This window comes from Temnothorax longispinosus, chromosome 9, assembly GCF_030848805.1.
Source record: "Temnothorax longispinosus isolate EJ_2023e chromosome 9, Tlon_JGU_v1, whole genome shotgun sequence".
NCBI lineage: Eukaryota > Metazoa > Arthropoda > Insecta > Hymenoptera > Formicidae > Temnothorax > Temnothorax longispinosus.
Genome location: NC_092366.1, coordinates 1,549,783 through 1,577,004, shown reverse-complemented (window position 1 = coordinate 1,577,004; position 27,222 = coordinate 1,549,783). Strand labels below are relative to the sequence as shown.

The 27,222-nt window shown below is 42.3% G+C and overlaps 1 protein-coding gene across 1 annotated transcript in view; it reads left to right on the top strand.

Moving 5' to 3' along the window:
• Cycd (cyclin D) overlaps window positions 1–27,222 on the top strand; it is a 37,238-nt gene that overhangs the window by 5,275 nt on the left and 4,741 nt on the right. The window contains exons 2-4 of the mRNA XM_071787556.1: window positions 2,211–2,426; window positions 22,446–22,608; window positions 26,915–27,060. Coding sequence (XP_071643657.1) covers window positions 2,211–2,426; window positions 22,446–22,608; window positions 26,915–27,060 — 525 coding nt within the window. The remainder of the gene's footprint in view (window positions 1–2,210; window positions 2,427–22,445; window positions 22,609–26,914; window positions 27,061–27,222) is intronic.

The window sequence follows — 27,222 nt, the reverse complement described above, 5'->3', positions numbered from 1 at the left end:
TTATTGGTTCCTTCTTCGTTAAATTTTGGATACCTTATGTTTCTCTTAAGAACGCTCGGACGGACCTTGCCCAATTATTGTCGATGCACACGAGACATAACACCGGTCCCGGTCGCGGTCGGTTTTATCGGCGGCAATTCTGCTTAATTGGCGCCGAACTTGTAAGAGAGATCGGCGAGCTCGATAGAGTCACGCAGATAAAAGTAACAAAGTTCTAAGATGACTCATCTTTAAAAGAAAGTACCCCGAAAAACATTTATTATGGATTACCGATTAAAGGCGTATCGCAAGTATAAATGTAAAGCCACATCGCCGAAAGAACTTTGGTAAATTGCTTCACTCGGTCAGCACATATTTTTAAAGATATTTGTACATTAATATGATATGCTTAAGATCCGCCGATCGTATATTCAGCAGTGTGATGCGATTTATAATAAAAAATAAAAATATGTTTATTATTTAATCAACATGTAATATTACAAAAATATCATGTTATATAATTGTGTTATTAAAAAATTGTATTATTTCGTATTATTGTTTCGTACACTAACACATTATGAAAATGATATATTAAAATAATGTAAAAATAGTATCTATATTACATAGCGAAGAATTAGAGGAATGTCTTTTCTCGATGACTTGCGGCCTCATTCCGCCGCTTGTGCACTTTGTGGATTCTCCTTTCCTAACTTGAGCTCGCTCGGCTTTTTTCGATGTTTGAACAGATGCAAGATAATCTCTCGAACCGATTTCGTTGAAGAATGCCGTTGAGAAGAGTGTGTACTCACTCCCTCGGGATAATTAATATTGACCAATTGCAGGGAGAACGTGGAAAAGTTTCGGCGACCGTTGTTTTTTAGCAGCGACAAACTTCGCCGCAACTTTTCCACGTCCAGTATCGTTTTCTTCCTACTTCTCTCCGGGCGGAACCAATCTCACATACGATTTTCGTCGATTTGGTGTAGCGCCATTATTTCGTTAAGCCTATGTTACTAATTGGTGGTGGCGGCGGCGAAGTAATTACAAGAGTGTGCGTGCGTGCGAACGTGCGTGCGTGCGTGCGGCAGCGAGGACTGGCTAGCTGGCTGGCGATCGTTGGTCACGCTCAATAAGTTCCTCTCACGCGGCTCGACAACGCGCGATCAACTCGGCTCCGGCACCCCGAGGCGCCCGGGCGAAGTTAATTCGCGATCCTACCGCAAATTCAGCGGTCCCCGAAACTTCAAAGGCGCTACGTGGTCCGACGTTGCGCCGCGATTTATGTAAACACGCGGTAATAATAAACATACGGCAATAAACGCGATAACAAAAGAAAAACGCGACTCATTCCGTTGGCGTTGCCACGATTGCTCGTTGATGCACGCGATAAATCATCGATAAGATACCGGGAATTCCTTTGTTTTTAATTAACCCGTACGACCCGAATGGCAGAGGAGGAGGCCCGCCGCGCCGGAGAGCCTGCGAAAATCCCGGATAAATTTGTATAGACGTCGAAACTCGGTTGTAGTGAAATGCTGCAATTAGCTATCTTTACGACAGGTAGTTAATCCACTTTTCACGATAAGATACGCTTCGTTCCACTAGTTCCTTTCAAACAGATGGTTGAATTTCACGGCGAAATTTACCCGACGAGAGAATCCCAAAGTCGAATAGTTCCCCGACCCGCGGCCAAAGGCGATCGACCCGCAGTCGTAGCACTCGGAGCGACAATGTCGCGACCGCGCTTGTTAAAATACGATTGAAGGAAATCCGGTGCGATATTCGTGCGTGCCTACGCCTAGGTTTACGGACGATTGTCGTGCGAAAATTTCTTCTCTCTCAACGTGGATCTTTCGAGCACTAAAAAAAAAAAGTAAAAGAAAAGACATATCTCAGAAGTCTCTTGAAAAATAAAACGCTAGAATTTCAATCGTGAATCCCGTCCGAGTCACGAAGCTGCGAGGGAGAGATTTCGATTGTGATTAATCGATCAACTTTTGATGATCTTCTACTATTACGTTCGATACCTACCCGACGCGTTACGTTCAACGAAACTGGCGAGCTAAATTTGCATCGCGAGCTGGCGTAGCCGGACGTTATCGCGCGGTAACTCTCCCTCTGATCGTCCGCGACCTTGAAACGATCTCTCGTCATCGCGTTATCAACGCGACGTTGCGTGTTACGTTGGTATGTACAACGTCGTAATGCACCGTCTCCCGTGCCTGTTGCAGGTATGCGAAGAACAGAAGTGCCAGGACGAGGTCTTTCCCCTGTCGATGAACTACGTCGACAGGTTCCTCTCGATCTGCCCGATCAGGAAGTCGCAGCTACAGCTGCTCGGCACCGCCTGTTTGCTGCTGGCGTCGAAGCTGCGCGAGACGTCGCCGCTCACGGCCGAAGTCCTGGTCTTCTATACCGATAACTCTATCACCCTCGACGATCTATGGGTAAGTGCGCACGAGAGAGGAAGCGATAACCGGTGAGAAAGATCCATCGTTTATTTACCGTTCCGAACGCGTCTCTCCTTCGATCGATACTTCGTGTCACACGACGTGGCAGCTATTATGCGTATTAAACTTTTTGACTCATATGTTTTGACGCAAATCGCGACTTTATCTTATCGCAAAACTGTTAAAAGGTCTCTGCAACGGGCCAATTATCTGTAAGTGGGGGACAATCGTGCAACAATAAGTTGACAATTTTCACATATTAATCGGCCGGCTAACATCAGCGCAGAAAGTTGTCCTATATCCGCGAGCCTTATAATTATAGACGCCTGAAAATAAACAGTTTCTCGTATATCTTGTTAAATGACCAAATTTTTCAGAGTATAAGGTTCTTATTTGCGTCGATTTCGAGCACCAGTTTCGCGTCTTACTTAACAACGCTAACTACGTTGTACGGACAAAATCGGGACGGTCTCCGTGGCACGTGCGAACGAACAAGGCACACGCACGGTACCGCTAGTCGCGCGTACTCGTTGCCAGCTTTGTTGCATAATTCTCCAAACGGGCGGCGAGAGAAGCGGCGATTTCCGCGATACGGGACACCGTTGATGCGATCTCCATCGGGAACAATCGATATCAAATACCCGCGATTTTATTGCCCCGTTCTACGTGCGGAATCTGGAGTAACGACCGGGGCGAATAGGAATACGCGAGGAAATCGCGCTCGCGATCAGCCGTCCGTAGATCCATATATGTATCTGGGCTGTGACGATCGGCGATACTGCAAACGTCTCGCGTACATTTAAAGACGTAGATATACGCATACAGAGATACTCTCCGGCGTGGTTCGCCGAGGTAGAACGACGTTCACAAGTGGCGCGACGACTTCTCGTAAACCAGTTCTACTAAACCATATTCGTTAAGTTAAAATTAACTAAGATGTAGTTGGTTTTCTCTTTTTCTTCCGCCTCTCTGTAGAACTTAATGTTTAAATAAAGTTTTTGTGAAAAGGATTTTTGTGATAGGCAATTTGATTAGATAAGGATAATTAAAAATCTATCTTATTATTCCATCTTTCTATGATCTGTATCACAGCAAAAAGAATACATTTTTTATCTTTCTAAACAAGTAAAATATAAGAAATGTAATTTTTTATTTACGTATTTATTAATTTTTAAATTTTAAATTTTATTGATTTTTAGGAGAAAAGTAGACCGATGTTTTTATTATATGCCAGAATGTCGTGATTTTTAATGATGAATATATTGTGACAAACGTATTCCCAATTTATTTAAGCCATCGGCTTTTCTTCTATCGAAACGTGCGTCTCAGCCGATCTCTTTCATTTTAATACTGTGAAACTTTTATGGAAGAAAGCCACGTGTACAATCGGTGACAGTCAGAATTTGTTTTCCGGGGAGAATCCGCTTGGTGTTGCTATTTCTTACACGGGCTGCCTTGAAGGAGCAAAACCACAATATTTGAGGTTCTTTAATTCTATTTTGCACGAAGAGAATTTGCGTCTGAAGAAGAGAAAGCCTTACTGTTTGTTTTTACGAGCGTTGACCCCCGTCGTACATACATACCCGGTGTGTATATAACCGAAACAAAGTATTAAAAAGAGCGATCAATCGGCCCAATCGATGTGTATTACACAATCATGCTTCGCTTTGATAGCCTATAATTTTAATTAATTTTTTAACTTGATAAAAATGTAAACCAGATTGAATTAAATTATTATTTTACAAAATATATGAAAGCTGAAAGAAAAAAAAAATCTTGGGATCTGATTGTGAGCTTAAGATTTTCGTAAAAATAACACTTAAAATTTCAAGAGATATGTAAGAGATACGAAAGAAGAGTTTTCTAAAAAAGGTATCATTGTGGATCTAGAAAATGAAATAAAAGAATAAAGTTGTAATCTTACTATAAAAAGTTTAGACATCCGTTGTCTTGCGAATCAGAAAAAAACCGATAATTCCTCATATATATATATTTTTTCGATATCTCTAACGAGGATCTTAAAGAAAATTCAAGAGGTTGCTTTATTCTCTCGAAAAAAGTGGACCTAGACATCCAAACCGGTCTCGGAGCGCACGGATTAAAGACGCGGATTTTGTTAAACGCGCATGTTTTGATCGCGATATCTTCCCGCTTCAACAATAGTCTCAAGAGGACTACATTACCGTGGCGGACAGATCATAGATTAAATGCGTAAATCGACCGGTCCGAGCCACGTATATTCGTCGCGTAAAGGTGCGATTTCATTGACGCTAGAAACCAGCGGCAGCGTCAAGAAAATGTAGTGGGGGAAGAAGTTCCGTTGAATTTTGCGGTACGCTAAAAAGTTGAGACGGTCTGAATTTCTTGCCCCACTACATTTTCTTGACGCTGCCGCTAGTTTCTAGCGTCAATGAAATCGCACCTTAAAGTTGCAACGAAGCGTCGCGCGTCGTCGCGTCGAATCGTGTTCGTTAGGCGAATAATATGGCTTGTCCGGGAGCGCAATTTTCAATGCGAGATGGTCCAATCGACGGTGACGTGGCTCCACGTGAACTATTTTGGGCCGTACCAGGCGGTCTTCGGCTATAATGGGATGGCGATCATCTTTCTCTCTCCCTCTTTTTCTCTCTCACTCTTTCTCTCTCTCTCTCTCTTTCTTTTTCCTTCTTTTTCTTCCTCTTTCTTTCTCTTTCTGTCTATCGTTCACTCTCACGGACGTCGCGCGATTTCTTTGCGGCCTCGAAAGTCGAATATCTTCCCTACATATTCGTCTCGCACGTTTTCGCGGAGGTACTCGCGCGTGATCGGATTCAACCGGCGTTGAATCGTTATCGCCATCCGCCATCCGCCCGACAGACGTAGCAATTAATCGCGCATTGATGTTCTCTCATTGGAATAACCATCTAAATATACCGTCCACATTTCTCCGACAAGCGTTAATTATATTAATGACGACGAGAGAGCCCACTCGCAACATTTTGCGCCGACTTAATGTCAAAATGATTATAAGAAACAGTTTTTCTGTGACTTGTGAATGGATCTCTGAATTTATTATGAATTTTATCCGACTGGATCAAACAAGTGAGAACGTCAGCGCGTATTTTGGAAATATGCGCAGCGTTTATTACATAAGTTGACATGTCTAATAAATTTGCGTATTTATGATATATTTGCATAGGCGAAAAGATATTTATGCGACGAATATTTATTTTTACTTATATTTTTAATATGTAAATACATCTTTATACTTCATTTGAATTAGATTTGAAGCTAATTTATATTGAAAGCGGATATGTTACAAATTATAGACTATAGTCTCTTTTTTTTATTTTATATTTTTCATCAACTTATTCCTTTGTAAGTCATAACTTCTTACTAACTTTTGAAAGTTACTGTCACCTTTCGTATGAAACTTCTAAAAGACTTGATTATCATTTTTATGTAACATAGTATTATTCTACTTATCGTTCTATGAATTTATTCCGATCGGGCACACCTCGACGAAACATGAGAATTACATCAGCGTTTGCTCCTCCGTTTTACGAGTGTACAAGGATATCTTGTTCAAGCGCTCCTCTATTGGTGGCATACCAGATAACTCGTCATCACGAAGGCAGTGTCAGTAGCGTATCTCCACCGACGCGACTCCGATCCGATCATTATTTCTGTGAATCACCGCCATTTTTTGCGACCCATTGTGATGTTGGTCGCAAAAAAATTATGCACGATATTGGCGTGTCATGCAACGTTTCGCTTCTGAATTTTTTTTTTTTTTTTTTAAGGCAATATTGTAGTACTATTAACCTTGTAACGTAAAATTGCGTGTTTCTCGAAAGGGACAAAAAACTCGTCACTATAATGAAAGCAACAAGGGTTTTTTGCTTTTGCCGACAGTTCTAAATATAATATCGAGATACGAGATTTCAGGTACTTGAAATTTTTTTTCTTAGAATATATCTGTTCGTAACTAAGAATTATATTATTCTTTCAATTACGACGTTTTCGCGACAATTTCTGATTTAGCAGCGAATGTTACAATGACGTCTCCGACTTGTCGTTCTATTTGCATTCTCGCCACGATAAACCGCAACGAGAAGCGATCCTTTTGCAGAAATTATAATACACCGCGACTTCTGCGGACTACCGTGTGACATGAAACTTAAGACGGTAATCATGCCGAGTGTCAGATATCAAACTATGCAGAGTCTAGCCTTCGTTGCGGAAAACGTGACTACAATCGCATAGTTTCAGTGAAACTTGGTTTGACGAAAGTCCATTCGGACTTATATGTTAGCTTCTAAGATCACCTTGAAATTTGAGATCCTCAGTTTCTCAGAGAAGCGGTTTTTAAATCCCACCATAACGCCAAGTCCTTCCGTTTTATTTTTCCTTTTTTTTCTGTGAAAGGATCTTTCGGACCCGAAGGCATGCGACATACCACCCTGACTCATTTCGACGCACGTCAGGATGTCACAGGGAAACAATGCGCGTTATCGCCTGCCGGTCGAAAAAATTCCATTCACTATAGTTTCACGGCCTGCGCCGAAAGGGATCGATTCATGTCTCGTTCGCAACGTCGGCCGCCGTTTTTCTCCGTAAATTAGATAGTTCCCGCGACTTGTACAAACAAGCCGGCCGGCCGGGGAACACGTTGTTGTCCACGTGAAGAGAACAGGCTTCGTGAATTTAAATGCTCCTCGGCATTCGTCCGACACGTGGTGGTCATCTCTCTCTTTGTGTGTGTGTGTGTGTGTGTGTTTGCAACACGTGTGTGCGCGCAGCGACGAATTCTCTGTCTCTTGAGGAGCGCGCAACGCAACTCTCCGTGCTCCCGGGCAAACACGCGATAGCCTGAGCAAGCCTAAATAGATAACAGCTGATACGGGAAACGATTATTTAATTTCCAGTGACTTTCTCACTCTCTTCTCCCTTTCCTCTCTCACTCTCTCTTTCTCTCTGCCTCTCCGCCTCTGCGCAGCCCGCCGCCCCGTTCGATTACGTGTGTGCGAACGCTCGGTTCTCGTTTAAACCGCCGCGCGCCGTCAAGGTTACGCGGAATTCTTGCCTCGCCTTTTAAACTCTCCTCTCTCTTCTCACATTGCACCTCTCTTTCGTTACCGATTGAGGTATCGATGAACCACATTCGTTTCATCGATATACAAAAATCCGAATGGTTAAAGTATCATTTCCTGCAAGCATCTGATGTTTTCCTGGAAATGATAAGAATAAATGTGAAAGAGGAAAGTTTCATTTTATCGCATACTGTGATAAAATAGATATTAATATCTATTCTAATAATAACTTGCGTTGGTTGCATTTATTAAGAATTTCTATTTTATTCATTACGATAAGACATCTATTATACATAGAGATGTGTGTGTGTATGTTGCAGAAAAAATGGCAAAACTAATAAAATCTAACAATGCGTTGCAATTTTTTTTTTAGAAAGAAAGATTAGCTTGAGTAGATTGGATTAGATACAAAAAGCATCTAATAAATAAGAAATTAGAGAAAAGGGTATTAATAACATCACGGTTGAAAAAGTCTGTCGCGTGCGATTGCGGTTGAGTTGTTAACGAGATGTTAAAGGTAGTGGAACGGTGTTTCGGACACAGACGCTGCCGCGGCTGCAGGTGCGGGAAAGCGAGAGGGAGATAATCAGCGCGTAAAACAGTCGAAACGTTGGCTGAGGGAGTAATTGCTGCTTTTTTTTTCGAGGGCAATTCAACAGGCCCGTAAAGCCACGCGGGTAAAAGCCGATGCTTCACGCCCGGTGCTTTCCGAATCGTGCAACACGTGAAAAAAAGTGACTAATCATCAATAAATAAACAGGAAGGTGCCAGGTAAGGGCGTGACGCACCTGCATCACGGTACTGTGCACACGCCGGTCAAAACACTGTCGGAACGAATAAATTTCCATCGAATCCACAGGTAGCATTTCGGAAACGCGCGCTTAATCCATTCCGTCGCGATTGAGATTTTTCGATAGACGATTAGAAAAAGCGCAACCTCGGTATATGTAGCTGGTTATAATCGCTTTAATGATCCTCGATTAATCCTTGATCGTCTTCTATAACTTTGCAACTTTAATCTTAATTGCGGATATTCATGCTTTTAGCGTCTTCGATGACTAGAAATTCTACCGTAATCGATGAAAAATTAGCAGCCATAATAGCAAAATTTTTCAAGAAAATTGAGATAAAGGTAAACGAACAAAGTGTTTGTTGTTTGTGAAAATTATAGTATAATAGCGAGCCAGATTCGAAGCGGAAATAATTGGGAGCTCTCTTTAAATTTTATACAGCCAACAATATTGCATGTCAATATATAATTATCGTTACTGCATTAGTGCCTAAAATTTAAATAAAACTGGAAAGAAATTGGTAAACAGGAAATTCTTCGTCTTTGCGTCTCTCGTCTGTAAAGGGTCGAAAGTCAGCTCGCCGACGACGCGAAATTGCATCCTGGCGTGCGCCGTGCGTATAGCGCACAATACAGCGCGATGTTAAAGATCCAGCGTTACGCGGAACACATATATCTACACATATCCATCGCGCGTGGAGAGACTCGTATTCCGGCCGGGTGGTTGGCGATGTGTTGCGTCCGCCGCTGGAGCGCGGGCATTGAAAAGGGGGGAGCAGGTGAGGGCCAGGTGCGCGCCGCCGCGCCGCGCCGCGCCGCGGACTATAGTTCTTTTCGAGGGGTGGTGCACCGGGCCCCGGCCCCGGCGAGACGCGACGCGACGCCCCGCGGCAGCTGCATCTGCCGCGCGAACCGGTGAGCATGGGTATGCACCCCTTTGCCCGGCGCCGCGTGGCCAGGGCATTCCCTGCCCCCCCCCCCTCCTCCGTCTTTCCGTCGCCCTTCTTCCCCGTCCCCCCGCGAAGTCAGGAAACCCCGTGGAAGAAACGGCGCGGCGGGGCCCCGTTTTCTCCCCGTCCTCTCCGACGACGGAGACCGTCCGCGTCGTCGATCTCTTCGTGCGTAACGGGCGCGCGACACGTGCGAATATTGTTGTACACCGCGCATCGCGCATTTGCTCGGAAGTGCACGCGCGGACACGGGGGAGAGAGAAAGGCGCACCTTTGATGCAGCTGGTGCCTCTGACCCCTTCCTCCTTCGGAGTCTTTGTTGTGAGAGGTCGGCCCCTCTCGGACCTCGCGAGCACTAGGAAAACGCTGCCTCTTGTAGGATACCTTGACGGTATATTGATATTCGAGTATCGACGCCTCTTCAGCTCTGTCTAGAATTGTTAATTTAACTTTAGTATCAGATAAGAATGTGTGAAACGTATCGGCGATCTCGTAATTTGGAGTAAAGACGTTGATAATATCTTAATGATAATTTTTGTGACATTGTTTAGTATGATGCAACGATAATTATCCGCATTAACTTTCATTAAATTATTGTGCTAAGAGATCTTTTTATGTTATTTTATTGGACATTATTTTCTTCAAAAAATTGATACTGTGAACAAAAGTATATGGATTTAATTACTCTCTTCCGAACTTCGATTTACGATTCGATTCATTATTACAATTAATAGTACGACTGAAAATAATTTAAAATAAATGTCGAAATATCGTTCGTACATGCTTTTAAGTCTTTCTATTTTCTAAATGGTTCGGGATCTTCAGAATTTAACAGTTAAGTTTCTTAGTATTTATCTTATCGAAAAGCTTATCGAATATATCTGAATAACATTCGTAATATAAGACGAAACACAGACTTGTGACATTTGTGTTGTATATAGATAAGCCGAAAAAATTGCATCAGAGGATTAATTCGTGTCTTTATCTGCATCTGCATTCCCCTCTTTTCACGTATCATCATTATCGAAGATTTTATCGTCGCGATAAGCGCGATTAACAAAAAGAAACGTGGAACTACTGTTACCATCTTTATTTCGAGATCTTTATTTCGCTTAATCGATCTCCAAACGATCTCGCAAAAAACGAAAAACCAGTAACAGGAAAAAGGAATCGTGCGAGCGTGTGCACCTGCCCGTCACGATTAGATGCAACAGGCGAGCGACGAGTTCATTTGCCTTGATGCTCCCGCTTTGTCTTGCGCTAGCAGCACGCCGCGCCGGAAACCGGCGCGTTCACGGCGCGGCCGCTGTCTTGTTTTTCACGCAACATTTCGCTAGCCTCGAAAGACTAGGTAGCGAAGGGATCCCGGCATCCCGAAGCGCTGCACCGGGTTGCAGCTGCTCATCTGCCCCTGTAATTAAGCGAGCACGCGACTCAAGAATACACGCGTCTCGTCGCTAAGAAAGGCTCGGATAGAAAAATTATTTGGAGATAATAAAAATTGTTGTAAAAAATAAAAAAAATGTACAAAAATATAAATTCGATAAAGGAAACTAAAAATTTGAGATTAAGTTAATAAGATAAAGGCAATATTAGGTTAAAGGAGACAAGAAGAAATTAATTGTCTTTTCCTTACATACAATAAATTGCATCACAATATTTAAAAAAGTAAATTATATTAATTTTGTTATATCGACTAAATCGATTGCCGCGAAAAATTTGACAAGAGTAAATAAAAACAACAGCAAGCACGTATATATAGTATAATCTATTCGGGCTGCGCTCAAAATGTAATTTGCTAGAGAAATATGAAACGTATTAAAAAGTCTCGATTTGTATTCAGCTTTGCATTTTCAGCTTCGTTGGCTGGAAGTAATATTGGAAATTATTACTCAGGATATTACTACCACGTTGTTGTTGCCACATGTTACTATAACCTGTTGCGTCCGTAACATACACCTTGCGACCCTTAATCTATCAGACACCTTTCCCGATGTACTGTACTTTAAGATGGACAAGCGACAGGTGCGTCACTTTTTCTGTCGAATTACTTCCGTTATGGACAAGAAATTAGGGCAGACGGTAATGAGTATCTCGAGGCGTGTTGTCGTCCGGTACCGTTTTACCGTGAGACTTATCACGAGAAATCGAAATACACAAAGTGGCCAAATCTACTTAAAATTTACTCGGGGAAGATTTCATTACCTTGTTCGTTCTACGCGAACGAATCTTATTTTGTCCAAATTCCCGACGTTGAAATTCGTTTTCGACGTCCCGGGAATAAAATCACCATTTTTCTCGGGGTTTTACTATCCCGCTTATCCCCCGATAGAGAGGATATCCGGTGGTGCGCCCGGTATCGCCAGCGTTGCAAACGCATTACCGGCGACCGACCCGTGGATCGATAAACGTCGAAATCGCGCGAGTAAGAGGACAGTCGGCCGAGCGGCCGAACGCGCGGCGATAAATCCATTTACGAGCGGCGCGTAACTACGATCGTTAGGGAATTTAATGGACGCGCCTCATTAGACGTCCATTTTCATCGCGTATAACCCGCTCGCAAAACGCGCACCTTGCGCACCGACCGCCCGACAGATCGGCACGGCACACACCGGCGCGGCGGTGCTCTACCTTTAAGCTCGCGACAGGTGCGTCGCGCGTTCTGTCGTTTCTGAATTTCTTTTTTCTGGCGGAACTCGGATGAAAGAGACGCGTCCGAGAGCCGCGACCGGCTCTCTCCACCGGAGCTTCTCTTTCCTTCTGCTCTTTTTCCCCCTTTTGATTTCCTTCTTCTCGCGCGACGCGAAGGAAACGCGTCCCTTTTGTCCCCGTGAATTGACGACTTGACCTCACTCACTTCTCGTGTGAGTGGAGTATAGTATTTAGCCGCTTCAAAGATATGGTTTTCCGCTTCGACGATTTATTACCGATACTTTCGCATCCTGTAGTACACGAGACAAACGCGAACGCACAGCTTTGAGAAAGTGTGTTGAAATATTTTGTAATATAAATAATGTTATATAATGTTGCGTATGTATTATATAAATAATTATATGTGTTATATACACGTTATGCATGTAACAAACTTATTTTCGTTATATTATGTATATAATTGTCAACACTACACAGTCACTTCAATACATAATTAACAATTTCAACAATTAATAATTCCAGAACGTTGCTTATCGCAATTGTTACGATTAGTCGGAAACATGGCTTTCGCTGTCTGTTTATCTTATCAGGGCACATTTCGTGCGAAATTTTCTCGATTTCTATATTATTGAGTATTCTCGCAGTGTTCGCCGAATAAAAATCGGCTCTGAGCTCGTCCAGCCTATCGTCAATGCCGAAAGGAACCGCGATAGTGCTGACACGTCAGATACACGGCGAATTATCTCTTAACGACGTAGCGCGACGTCGTGAGAACGTTCCGCAGGCGGTTATGCAAAGTAGTGAGAAACGCCAATGCCAGACGGGAGTCGCGCACACGTTGCCCTACGGCGAAACCAAGCAATTTCGTATTCATCCGTTAATGGGGGGTAAATCCTGACGTTGTCATATTAATTATTTTATACGGCCGGCTGGTCTTCAAGAAATTAATCGCGAAATTAAACGCGGCGGAGGAAAGGGAAATTAATCATCTTAGTCCCTACCGGCAAGGGAGCGTATAACAGTTGATTGTTAATAACACGGAAAATTTTCTTCCTCTGACGATCGCGCGAAACCTCGGCGAATTTCGGCACGGTGATCCAGCGGTTTCTAATAGCGTCTAAAAGGTTCGCCTTGCGAAAGGCGACGGTTAAAACAACCTCGAGGCGGTCACCGCCCCCACTGATGATGCCCTCACGGCGAAACTATGTCTAATGCCCGCACGCGGACAAAATACGTCGTCGTGACAATACGAGACAATACGTTCGAGTGAGCGCTGACTAAGAGAGGAGAGTACCTGCGCGCCGACCCAACTTTTCGGAAAGATATCCTAAACGCTCTCTCTTTTTTTTTAACGAGGTCGACTGAAAATATACTGACCGGCAAAAGTTATTCTGTATTTTGTTGGTTTTCTACTTTAAATTGCCACAGAATATCGCGATAATTGGAGCAGCAATTTTACATGAACATTTTAACTTTCCTCGCTGTATAATGCTTCTTTGTAACGCTTATTATGTACAGAATTTTTATGAATGTATTATTGCTCCACACGTAGACGGAATGAGACATAATTATTGTGCTCATTTCAGTTTCGTCCGTCTAATTAGAAGAACAAACGCGCGACTGGAATGTTGCTCGATTGCAGACATTCGAGGACGAGCGACTCGCCGTGCGAGCTGACTTTCTAGCTTTGCAAGCTAATAATAGTCGGTTTCGTTCTTTCATCATTTCTGAATATGCAACAGGTAGCGATATATATTAGATTTCGACAATCTTCAATATTTGCGATGTCAATTAATCGCATGCGCTTAAACTAACGCTATCATAAACGGAATGATCGTACGCGCCGCGGTATAATTATATGTAGAACGATAAGTAATAACAATAGTTTTGCAGCAGCGGGTCGTGAATAATGTTACATCGAGATATTCGTTTCCTCTCACTGAATATGCGTAAATATTAGTCGAGTCGAGGCCACGCAATATGTCACGAGTCGCCTTTCTAACTTCTAAACCAACAGGCGGTCGATTCTTTCGCCGGTCGTGTCGTGCTGGCCTCGAGTGCGGATGTGACGTATCGGTGGCATACGGCACGGCCAAATCCCACCACATGTGCGACGCGAAAAAAATCCGAACGAACCAATCTTCTTCTAACCCGTCTTCGACTCGCTTTCGAGCTCGCGAAATTATCCTGAAATTTTTACTGAATTGCCCTTCCTAATTAAGTTTTTATTGCATGTCACGTTCTCATAAAACATGGAATTAAGTAGAAGGAAACACTATGATTTTTAAAGAGATATTCCCCTTCATTAGATTGATTCTTTATGGATTTTTCCACGAAATTTTATTGCGATTTTTTTCAGTTAGTAATATATTAACTGGAATCTCTTATATATGACTTATATGAGACAGAGTCTACTTTATTAGTTCCCAATTAGATATGAAATTAGCCGCTTAGAGCCTTAGGTAGGTTTCGATCAGTTGCTATTTTTTGTTTCAGCAATACTTTTGCCCAATATTTATTATAACGGTGTTCGCCGTGTGAGGCGAGCGCGTTTTGATCATTCTTAATCTCGCTACAATAAGACGAATTTTTTTTTGGTTCGTTAATTGCCATGCGGGTACCCGTACTCCAGGTATACATGCGTATCGATATTTTCCTGGAAAGCTTCTGGTGGGCCTTAATTAAGCCTGCTTGAGTCACATTATTAAGCGAGTGTCACGGGACAAATGGAGATTTGTGATGACGTCGTAAATCATATTTGACGCAACCGTTGCATCTCGTCGTTCGTCAAAGACGGATCTGCTTCTTCCTTCCGGTAATAGGTTATTTCCGGTAATTAATTTATTGAAGGTCCTGATTTTTTATTAATATAATATATATTATTACCTTTTTTTTATATTAATTTACTTATTCCTTCTTTGCATTATAATAATTTTAAAATACTGTATATAAATAATGTAATCTTATGATATTGTAATAGAAATATATGTATATAAATGAATGAACAGATAAAAATAGAGGACGATATCTTCTCTCTCTTTCTCTCTCTCTCTCTCTCTCTCTCTCTCTCTCTCTCTCTCTCGTATGATGTATTCTAAGAACTTACGCACAGTCTCCATTCTGAATGGACAGTCAGTAGTTACATCCGGTGCTACGTCAGACGCGCCGAAGGCAAATCGAAACCGGTGTTGTGTCTTTTAAAAGAGAGATATCATCGGTCTAAGAGTGTTCCAATTTAATCGGATATATCTATATTTTCTTATTATAAACATAAATCTTTTATAAAAGACACACATTTATTTAAAATAAAAAGCAGAATTTTTGTAAATTTACTACTCGCAATGACAATTACTATAACAAAAATCAAAGTTTAACGATGGCTGTTTAATTAATCGCGTAGATATAAGTCGCCGGGGAATTTATGGTTTCCGTGGAAATTAAAAGGCGGATAAAAATGAAACGGTTTATTGATAACAGAAGAGAAGAGCCTCGCACGGCCATAATAGCGGTCATAATTCAGAGCCTGAGAGATCTAAACCGTCCCAGAAATCCGGATTGAGCTATCCACGAATTTAGTCGACAGGGGGATATATGCCTGACTCAATTTTTATTGCCTAAGACGCGGTTTAGTATTCCGATCTTAGACCAATTGCGAATTCGTTAAATCGTCGGCGGCCTTATGACTTCTGTGAAAATTAAAGTCTCGCCGGTCGCAGGAGAAATAAAAGCACGACGCGCGCGCGCGCGCGGCCGTGGAGCGGTGTTCCGGTTTCAGTCGAGGCGAGGAAAGGAAGAAGAGAGGTTTCTTATGTGCGAAAAAGGACCCGGGGTATGCTCCGGTAACCGGAGCAGATGTGTCCCGCAAAAGGCGGTTCCTGGAAGTAACCTCGAGAAGAGCGGCCCCATTGGCGTAGCCGACGTCAATTAAATCGGATCTCCCCGGGTCCTTCGAGGGGGCTCGTAGGGGATACCCGCTTCTTCTTTCTCTCTCGTCACGAGGGGGCCCGACGTTGAATTTTCGGGGCTATCGGCGTCCCCCATAATTAGCTTTGTGTTGGCGGCGACCACCGAATCTACGATCGACCGCGAGACGCGTGATTAGGCTTAAAGGCTGGTAAACGGGGCCGGCGTTAAAATTGCACCTTGCGCAAAGGGTTAAATTATATAAAACGTTTGACTAAATTTGCTGCATATGAGATACACAACATATGGTAAAGACATATATAAGGATAAATTTTAAATTATATATATTTAAGAATTTATTTTTATTTTTATTTTCATTGTGTTACAATGTAACAGTTACTGTGCATTATTACTACTCCACATTGATACTCCATTCATCTCTTTTATATTCTTTTCCTCTATTTGCGTCCACTAAAAATTTTTTTTGTATATCATATATCGTTTAATCCTTCCTTTCCTCGTACGACCAGTTCGGTCTGATTCTTAGATGCGATCTCGACTGGCCTAGAAAGAAGCTACGTCTATTAATTTATCTACCTGCAGAAACTCGTCGCAGGTAGAAATGTCACTTATTGCCGGCCTTTTGCCTAATCGCGGCAGTCTAAGTCGAGCCACGCCAATGGCGAGGCTCGAGGAATGCATGGACGGTGATTCTGGTTTTTGTTGCCAGTTATGCCAAGAGGGAGTCTGGCCTTTGTACTTTATTTTTGGCCAGAATGGTAAACACCTTGCTCACAGGCGCGCTGCCCTTCGATCCTGCTCCGCCCTGCCGTCTCCTTTCCTTTCGGTTCCTCCTCTGTTCTCCTTTGGCTCTTTAACCACCTGTGGGATTCTGCGTTAATAGAATTTTTTGAAGCTGGCTAGATTTCGAGATCGCACAGTTGTGATTTTCATTGAAAAATGTAAACGACTTTAAGCATGGAATTTTATTTGTCATATTTTATTGTGATTTTTTAAAATATATTCTAAATGTAATCATTAGAATTTAATTATTAAATATTTAATCATTGATTTAGAATATATGTATAAATATATAAATTTATTTCGTATTATGTGGAACGTACTGTAAAACTGTATTATATCGTATCAAAAGGAATTTTGCATGCAGAGACACACACATTTAAAAGCATTCAGAATGATGATGGAGCAAAAATCTACAAAATTTTGTTTTAAAAGCAATTTTCTCGTTTAATACATAAGAAAGTAATGATCAGTTACAGTTTTGATGGAAACTTTTATTATGTAATTTTACATTGAAATATAACTCATAATTACGCTTGCGATGCGGTGCCGAAGAAATATCAACTGAATTCTGCCGCGACTCTCGGAGTCGCTTTCTGCGGCCCTTGTGTGCCTCGCTTCGTATCGATCCCTCATTGCGAACCAGATAAATCGGCAGGCCCCGGCTTCTCGGAATCGACCAGGTAGCGCGGCACGAGCACAACGGGGCCCTACCTCCGCGATCTTTTCCTACTCCCGTTTGATGCTCCATTGTTCTCGTGCCGCTGCTCGTCTAAACGCACCTCAGCCAGAGCTCGGCCAACTTTCGCTATTTTTTTTTATTGATCTTCCGATAGATCGGGTCAATCAAAATCCATGATTATTGTTACTCAAACGCGTAAATTCAATCTAACTTAGACTGCACGAGAAAAGAGTTGAGAAGCGTCATTCTTTAGACAAGACACACAAAACGATTTTCCCGCATCCCCCCCGCTACTTCTTTCTCAAGCCCTCCGGGCGCCCGCCGACCACCTGTCGGCGATTTCACCACCCACAAGCCGAAACCGGCATCATCTGGACGCCCTGCGAGCCAAATGAAGAAGGAGAAAAAAAAAGAGAGGACGCACCGTCGGCGGAACCACGTGGATACGTGGTAATTACGATTAATGATCATAATTACGCGTTCTCGCTCGCGGGCCGCTATCGCGTCGTACTATCTCGTTTTCCCGTGTCACGATATTCGGCGCATCGAGCATTAAAAAATAAAAAAAATAGCCAGTCACATATGCGTCGGGGATTATCTTTCTCACGCTCAGGAAAGCGGGACGCCGAGGTGCGCGATTCAAAACCGTGCGAACACGATCGCACAAACGGGCGCCCGCGCGCGCGCGCGCGCGTGCACGCACGCATGAATGAGACGCATAAATTCACCGCGTTTTCCCCGCCTATCGATCGATAGTTATTGACCTAGCTGCCGATACCAACCTGAATCGAGAGCGATCATAAATTGCAGACCGGAAATGCACAAACGTAAGCACCATGAAGATTTTTTTCATACTTTTATGGTAATGCAAGACTTCTGACATAATTACATAAGTGCACATAATGTGTATTATAATTATGCAATATCCATAATTTTATCTGATATATTAATTACGAAATTAAACATCCGGAAAATAGTACTGAGGTAATTAAACAGCTTGCGTTAAAAAAAAATGTAATTTATGTTAAAGATACTTAATAAAGATAATAATTTTTCTTAGAAATTGATGTTATTTTAAATTCTATATTAAATACCCTTTCTAAACAGTCTACCTGATAAAGAATCTTAACGAGTGGTTGGAATTGTATTTTCAAGGCAAAAAATTAAGATTGAAATTTATTTTCCTACGAATGAAACAAAAGATATTGACCTAAAGTTCACAGACGGTGATGAATTCGCTGTTCGTGATTCGGCAACTCCACGATTGTCGAATCTCGTTTTTTCCTTTTTTCTTTTTATTCCGATGGTCGGTGTGTATCTCGAATGTGATAAACGACCCGTTGCTTCATTATTCCTCGCTGCATAATATTCTGCCGCATCGTTGCCGGCGCACGTCGTATATAACACGAATCGGCCTTTATCGCGCACGGCGCTCGGCTATTAAATTGCGTGCGCTCCGCTACCTCTACTTGCGTGAATCCTACACACGCATGCGAGCGCGCGAGTGGACGCCCGTTAATAAAGTTAATCTTCCGATGCATTATTCAGCCCTCAATTTACTCGAAAGCAACGTATCTGGAACGATAAGTGATAATTAACGAATTACATAAACGAATCGGAAGAATCTTGGTGAGCGCGAGTATAATAGCACGTAAAATTGGATTCATTCAGAATTGGAAGCTGGTTACAGATTACAGATGATATACAAATTGCGCTCCGTATGGGGGTATGTACATACATATCGATCGTGAACTACATCGAGGTCATTCGGATTCCCAAAGTGCGTCGGAAGGGAAAGTGAAAGCGTCACCTAGCTGGCACCTGCTTTCCCATGACCCACGGCATGCTTCGACACCACCTTTTTACCCTCCATCCTGTACCTTTCTCCTTTTTTTTTTTCGATCTTGATCCGGTGTCATTGGAGGCTCCGAGTATCAATTTATAATACACCAATATTAAGGAACGAAAACTCCGGGGCTACGAACACGAATACAGATTATCATCGATCGCCGTAGACGATGAATCCGGTTCTACGAAACTCCAACGGCTTCGGGATTCGGGGTACGAATGTTAAGCCGGTGATTCGCGAATTCTTGACGGTTCGCTTCGGGAATAGGAGACAGGGAGCTGCGCTTAACGATAATTGATCGGATTAACTGAGATCAGATGTCGTTGCAGCGTTGTCCGCAACGTAACGTGACACATGCGTAATGTAACGTAATAATACATTTTAACGTAATGTGGAAATTAAGTAATGTATCGCGGCCGAGGGACTACCTTATTATCAGAGCGACACCGGGCACGCTTATCGTCGCCGATCGCGTTCGGCAATTATCCCCCTTCGTGAATCATTACGTGTCGTTACATGTATACCCGCGCATATCGTGGCTGGCGTGCGTGCGTGCGTGCACGCGCCGTGAGTGCATTCTCTGAACGAGCTCGGTGACGAGCGACGGTGGGATGCGCATCGTCGCGCGGAGCGTTTTACATGTATAATATCTGCCAAACAGATCAAACAACGGCGTCATAACGTATCATAAATATTTATACGAAATATTTATACCATGAATTATTGATTATTGACTTTGTAAATTACATGTAACCGCGTCAAATTTTGAGGTACAGAGAAAGTTACAATTAATGGCAATAATAAGAATTTTATGACATATACGTACGTGGTTCACAGAAATCGCAATGTTTTTTAATAGATGTGAATAATACGAAATTATATAATAATGGATTGAACGTATGTATTAATTCCGAAGCCAAGGGAGCAACATGACAGAACACGAGAACGTAATACAAATAATTATATATAAGAGAATAATAGAGCCACCGATTTACCGTAACAGACAATGGCGCTATTAAAATTAAATAAGCTGCTTCGCCAAAGGGAAAAATTGCATCAAGGAACGAATGAAAAGTAGGACACAATATGACGGGCCCGTTCTGCCTAGCAGAGTAACAGCGCTTTACACATCGCCGCTGTCATTACGCGTCGTCGCTCTCCTATCCTTTCGGTGTGTACGAGCCTTTGTTTCATTCACCGACGACCGACGTACGAGAGAAGAGCCGGCGCGAATGGCGAGCGTACGCACGCACGCACTCGAGCGCGGAACCCCTTCAAGGATGAGAATGAGCCGAGGAGAGGAGAGAGAGAGAGAGAGAGGGACTCCCTCGGTTTGTGTCTTCCCTCGAGCGCACATCCTCTTCCATTTGGCGAGGACTTTAATTTGGCTCGTACGCGATTACTACAACGACGACGACAGACAAATCACCTTTCCCCTCGCGCTCGCGGATGCGATTCTAACACAAATTTGCATTTTGTATAATCTTTTTACTGTATAATCGCATTTTGACTTTTATCTTCCACGCGTGGTTATATGATATATAAGAAATATCTTTTCTATCTTTTCAAAGTTTATTACACAGTCAGTTTATGGTTATAATCATTTTTGTAAAACTTTTAGTTGATATATGGAGGATGTACAATCTACAAGTTAGGATGTAATTCTAATTCTATGATTCTGTGTGTGTGTGAAATACAAAAAAAATGTTTGAAGAAGCGCGCGCACACCCACGTATACGAGATACATATCAAAATATGCGCATACATCAGAAATATGAAATTATATCTGGGATTCTGTCCCGAATTTCTGTCGTGAGTTATAGGTCGTCCAAAGGCTTGCACGAAAACCACATGAAATATTCATTGTAATTGTTACGTATTGTAATGACTAACATTATTAACACGTGCCTCTCGAAATAATGTGGACATTTAACAGTTTCCGTTTCCAGTTAAAGCTACAGTTGTTCCGGATCATAAAATTGAATGACCAATCCTGTATATAATATGTAGGATATGTGTTACACACGCAATATATATAACAAAAAGAGAACAACGAAATTTAAATGAGTTGGCATACATATTTACATTTTCCAATTATTTTGCAAAAAATAATTTTAATTTCCATTCGGAATATATTATTAATTTTTTGCTCCTACTTTTTCAAAAACTAGATAAATACGTATATTCCCTACCGCGAAAGCCGTTGCATAATTACAACGAAAATGCGCAAGCGGATAATAATGCATAATGTATACGCATCTATATATATATGTCTACCTTAATTACTATAGTGTGCATATATTATGAATATAATATCTATTATAGTAATATATATTCTTTATTCGCGTCTTATCGTTCGAGATCCTCTGCAATATGCTCCCTCGTGCTTGAAACGGAGCTACGTTGCCCGGTTTCGTCACAGCTGAGCGATGGGAGGCGAGCAGCCTCGCCGGATTCAATGGACTTTTGATCAAGACGAAGGACACGTAGTACTCGTCGCACGTTACTCCCGCCATGTAATTTCACGGTCGAAAGAGAACGGGGGTACTACGACGCACTCCAGAGAGCGGACGTAGTAACCTCGCTAGAGAAAAGGGTACCTCTCTCTCTCTCTTCTCTCTCTCTCTCTCTCTCTCTCTCTTTCTCTCTCTCTTTCTCTCTCTTTCTCTCTTTTTTGTATTCGACACTCGAAACAGACATCAAGGCTGCGTGAATTTTGACGACGTCGTCGCCGCCGCCGCCGCCGTCGTCGCACCTGTGCGTAATTATCGACGATTAAAGGTGGTTTAATGCTCCCGCATTTAAAGGGACGCACTCGGGTCACGCGTTTCCTAGCGATGTCTAGCGATGTCTAGCGATGAACTGGTTTCCTTCAACGGAGGATTTGACGGTTCTCTCGCGACTTTCTATCGCGTTACTAATGAAACAGGCATCTGCTATTGTAACGGTACACGATGTGAAAAATCATAAGACATACGACATAATAATACAAATACGTAATAAATTTTGATGCTGATACATTCGTTACATCAACATATATTTATATGTATATAGATATCGAAGATTAACTTTCCGCTTTTTAATGCAGCTGAGAGTGCGTCGATATTTCGTCAGATAATTTTAGTCTGAAACAATATATTTGTGATATTTCGCTTCTTTGATAACGAGGAAAACAACGAACTGAATCCAGAATCTGATGTAGCATTAGATCTCTATTCATGATGAACGCGTCACTTTCTTTTTATTGTATATCTCGCAAGAATAGAGCGTTAATCGCGAGGTGTTAATCGAACGACATCTGTCTCGCTTTGTTACAGAGGTGGGAGCAGCTGGTCGTCTCCAAGCTGAAGTGGGAACTATCCGCGGTTACGCCCGGTGACTTCCTAATGCACATCCTCAGCAGATTGTCGATGCCGTGCACCTGGGACACCGTGATGGTCCGGAGGCACGCGCAGACCTTCATCGCTCTCAGCGCCAGAGGTGAGAACGACAGATTAATGTGCTATCGGGAGAATCGTGGAATTTAATAACTGGCAACATCGACAACAATTAGGAATTACAATAATCATAATAATTACAATAATTACAAAGGAATTACATACAATTTTCCTCGGCGTTGCTGTTATCGATGATGAAGGCATCCGTAACACGGCTTTCAATCTTTTTTCGCATACAAGAGTTCGGCGTCCGGCGTAAAGTAACCTTCGGTTTTCTGAATATCGCCTGACAAACGTCGCAACGTCGCAAACGTTTCTAAGCGGAACAATGAACAACGCGAAACACCTTCCCGGAGTGCTCTTCGTACGCACGTTGCACGCCACCGTATGCGTATCCGTACGTATGACATTAAAAACCGGCGACGTACAGTCGTTAACATACCTATGCATTAATGAACACACGCCTCGAAGACGCGTCGTAGAGCGTACACCGCGATGGCGGAAACTGTCACGTAACAGTCACACAAATCGCTCCTTTTTCCTTTACTTTTCCTCGCGCTTTTTCTCTTTTTCTTTGTTAAATAGGTCACGCATATGCATATAGACGAGGTCGTCAATAATGCGCGCAGTTCGAAACGCACACGTCTTAGGAGGTTGCTAATCCATTATTATCGTTATTTGCGCGCCTTCCTTCTACTCGCGCCCATTAGTTTTCGAAGGAGGAGAGGAAGGGCCTGTGCGCGCCCTATAAAAAATAAGTAGTATAATTTTTTCCGCACAAGACGTGTTATCATTTTTACTGCTGTTACCGCTCATTGCCACGCCGTAAAACTTGGTTCTCCGGTATCTGTGCTAACAATAGTAGAAGATAGAAATACCTATATGTTTTCTAATAGCCAATAAATATTATAATATAAATATAAATATGCTATTATACAATAATAATATATTATTATTGTAAGATCACTATTGTATAGAGAAATTGTTCTATTTTTCATTTTTCTCTCATTTTAAAGCTTTATTTCTGAGATGCCATAATATATGTAACATGAACTATAGCGAAACGGAATGCAATGAATGCGGAAAATACTTTTGTGGAAAAATTTTCAATGTTCTACGCTCTATAAAATAAGCAGGAAAGCCTTTAAAAGGCTTTGTGAATGTGCGTTTAAATGCTCGGTCACGTTAAGCATGAACGACTGCGGCTTCTCTGGAATCCGACATTGGAATTTCACTGCATTTTCGTTGTCTTCTGCATTTATCAATGTCGTTCCCGTGCATGACGGTGACCCACAATTGCGATCTTCTAAATAGGACGTATTCAAATTAGCTAAATCAAATTCGTTAAAAAAAACTTGCGCAAATTAAAACGATTTGGAGATTTGCATAAAGGAGTAGCTGAGTGATTCAATTTTACTACTTTTTTAATTCGACAATCTGTAACTATATCTTTTCAGGAACAGAAGTGAGCTTAGATGATGAACCGAGAGGTTGAAGCTGTTTTTCTATTATTATTAAAATTATTATTATTTTTTAAAGCATAAGAAATATAGGAGGAAATCGAACCAATGCCTTCTCTGTTCCTTAAACAAAAATTCGTTTTACAAAGATTATTATAGGTAGACCTTCGTGACTCACGTCTATTGTCCTTGACTCGTGACGAGGACAGAGAAAAAAAATTCGTCAGAAAGTACGCGACGAGATAGACAGATTGATAGCGTGAGACTAAGAAAGATCGGGATCGGCTACGTTTAAATGTCTGGATGCGTCTCTACGGCTGCAGACACATCGGCATAACCCGTGTGTCTCTCCACTCCCCTCGTTCTCCTCTTCCTCCTCCAATGCGACCGTTCTTCTTTGCACCTTCCTCTCTTTTTCTCGATTCTTTATCCCGCAAGTTCGCATCGGTCGGTCGGTCGGTCGGTTGGTTGGTTGGTTGGTTGGTTGTTATTACAACCACGATGGCAAAAAAGCGGTAGCGCGCGGAGAGGACCTTCGTCCTTCGCCGTTGGTCCTAGTGCTCGTGTTGGACCGCGGACTCGGCGGGCTCGAGATAGAGCGATAGAGAGAGAGAGAGAGGAGTACGAGAGGAGGACACATAGGACGAGGTCGCGGATTGTTTCTCACGGACCAAACTAGGCAGTGCCGCTCTCGGACGGCGCTCCGCGGTTTTTTTCCGAAAGAAAGCGAGACGATAAGCCGGCTCGAATTTTCCGCGAAATCGACAGCCGAGGGAATGAACAGCTGATGAAAAATATACCAAGTCCCGACAACAGGTTGCATACTGGATACCAAGCCGAGTTGCGCAAGGTGATTGGAAGCGTGTATGCCCTGTATCCAAACCGTAGTAGAAATATCTAAAATTTAAAACGTTCCGTTTCGGACGTTAGCAACTCATTTGTACTGTTATAGATTATAGACTGCTTCTGATAATTATATTTATATATAAACATCTACATTACTTTAAATTTATGAAAGAAATTAATTTATGGAAAACGATTGTTCCAAACACGTGCGAGAACAGATTCGTACGAAAAAGAGTACCCGTCGAAACCCGATATGTAACACGGCGACGTGTAACCGTGAATTATTATTTGTTTACACAGTGGCGGCAAAGACTGCCGTCGGCCGCATTGTCAAGAGCGACGGGAAGTGACGATGCGACGCGAGGTGTGTAAGCTTTGATTATGTAAGCTAAATACTCTCGCGAGGATTAAGTTTCGGTATAACGCACAAGTACTGGTGCAACGCGATAATTTCGTCTGATGTTCACATTCCACGGCTATCTCCGCGGCCTGCCTCTCCCCGTACACACTCTCTCCGCGTGTTCTCCGTATTCCCTTATTAAACTGGTTTTACGTATCTGCATGCTGTTCACGCTCTTAATTTTACCGGTTAATAACCGCGACGTTCTCTCCCCGGGCGATTTAATTGCCGATCAGCCGCGATCGTCTCGAAGCGTAACGCGAATGAGCGCATTGACGCGCCGTGCACCCCGCGTTTGCAATGTTTGCATTTTTATTAAGGTAGCATGTGCAGTTTTCTAACGAGTTTATCTAATATATAGATTATTTTATATAAATTCACTGAACATTCGTATTTTTTCAATATTAAATGTGATATCTTATTTTCGAACGCTTTCAATAATTTTTCTTAACTAATTTCGATACAATTATTGTTTAGAAACATAACTAAAATTATATTCGAACTTAGAATAATGGTGAAAGTAACCAATTTTGAAACGGTGACAAAATAGACGAGAACTCCGCCAGTTAATCTCTGATAGGGTGGAGGACAATACGCGTAGTAATTATAAGTAGTTACACGATAATGTTCAAATAGTTTAATGTATAGCTTTGTTACTCGAACTTTTCTTTTTTATTCATTTTTATTAAAAAATTGCGAATATTATACAAAAATAGCAATACTTCAATTCTATTTATTTATCTATAACAATTTATACTGGTATATTGATAAAAAAAATACAAGTTTCAGAGTTACAATTTTTATTCGTGTCCTTTTAAAGCCTTGAACTTATTTGTGATATCGTATCATAGTTTCATTATTAAAACTTTAACATTAACGTTTTTAATCGATTTGAATACATGTAAATCTTTCACCCTTGAGATACGCGTGTTCCGAGCTGAAAAACACTGACGTGGGTGCGGTGTAATTACTGTCCCCTCATAATTTGGGTCATTAAGAACTTATCGGTAACGGCTTTGCGACATCGCTGTGAAAATCGCGAAGTACTGTTAAAACGGCGGTCGAGAAGGTTCTCGACGCAGATGTTAACGATAATCCCGCATCCGTCAAGGACCCGGCGAGGATCGTTCGTGTTCGCGTTGAAACGTTAGAACTTTCTTCCTGAAGAAACGAAAGTGACGTCTCACTGGACAAAGCGGCCCACCACGTGCCCCACGTTCCCGCCTGTCGTAAATCTGTCGCGTAATTTCGAGGACTACCCGAGAAATCTCCACGAAAGTGGTTTTCTCCCCTTCACGATTGTTTGCTAACCATAAGTGGAGTAAATAATGAAGGTACTTAAGCGAGATAAACGCTCGTGAAGAAAGATCATCCATAAAGAACAAGCATTCCTCTCGGAAGTCGAACAATTCTGGCAGAAAACTATCAATACCACATCTTTTCTTCGCTACTCTAATACAAAATTAATCATCTTTCGTCCCTCCTTTTTCAGATATGTACATTAGTCCACTTTTTCCTGTTCTATAGTTATGTCACATGTTATTGTCTGACATCATCTGCACGTGAAAAATGGAATTTATGGAAAACGTGCGGCAAATCTCTCGCGCGAGCATATCTTTAATGTGTAATTTTGTTTTGTGCAGAGTACAAGTTCTCCATGTACACGCCGAGCATGATCGCAGCTGCAAGTGTAGCGGCGGCGTTACACGGATTGGATTGGACCGGGAAGAGCGGCTACGGACTGGCCGGTCTCCTGGACGAGCTCACCCGCATCACGGCCATCGAACAGGTGAGTAACGTGCGTATCTCAGAAGGGTGTGCGTCGCAGTGCAATTGCAAAGAGGAAGATCGGCGATGTAATCCACGTTCCCTCGCGATTTGCGCGCCTTGAAACGAACGCGGTGTCTCGCGACGAAACATTTTCAAGTTCTTCAAGCTCGCGGACGTGAGG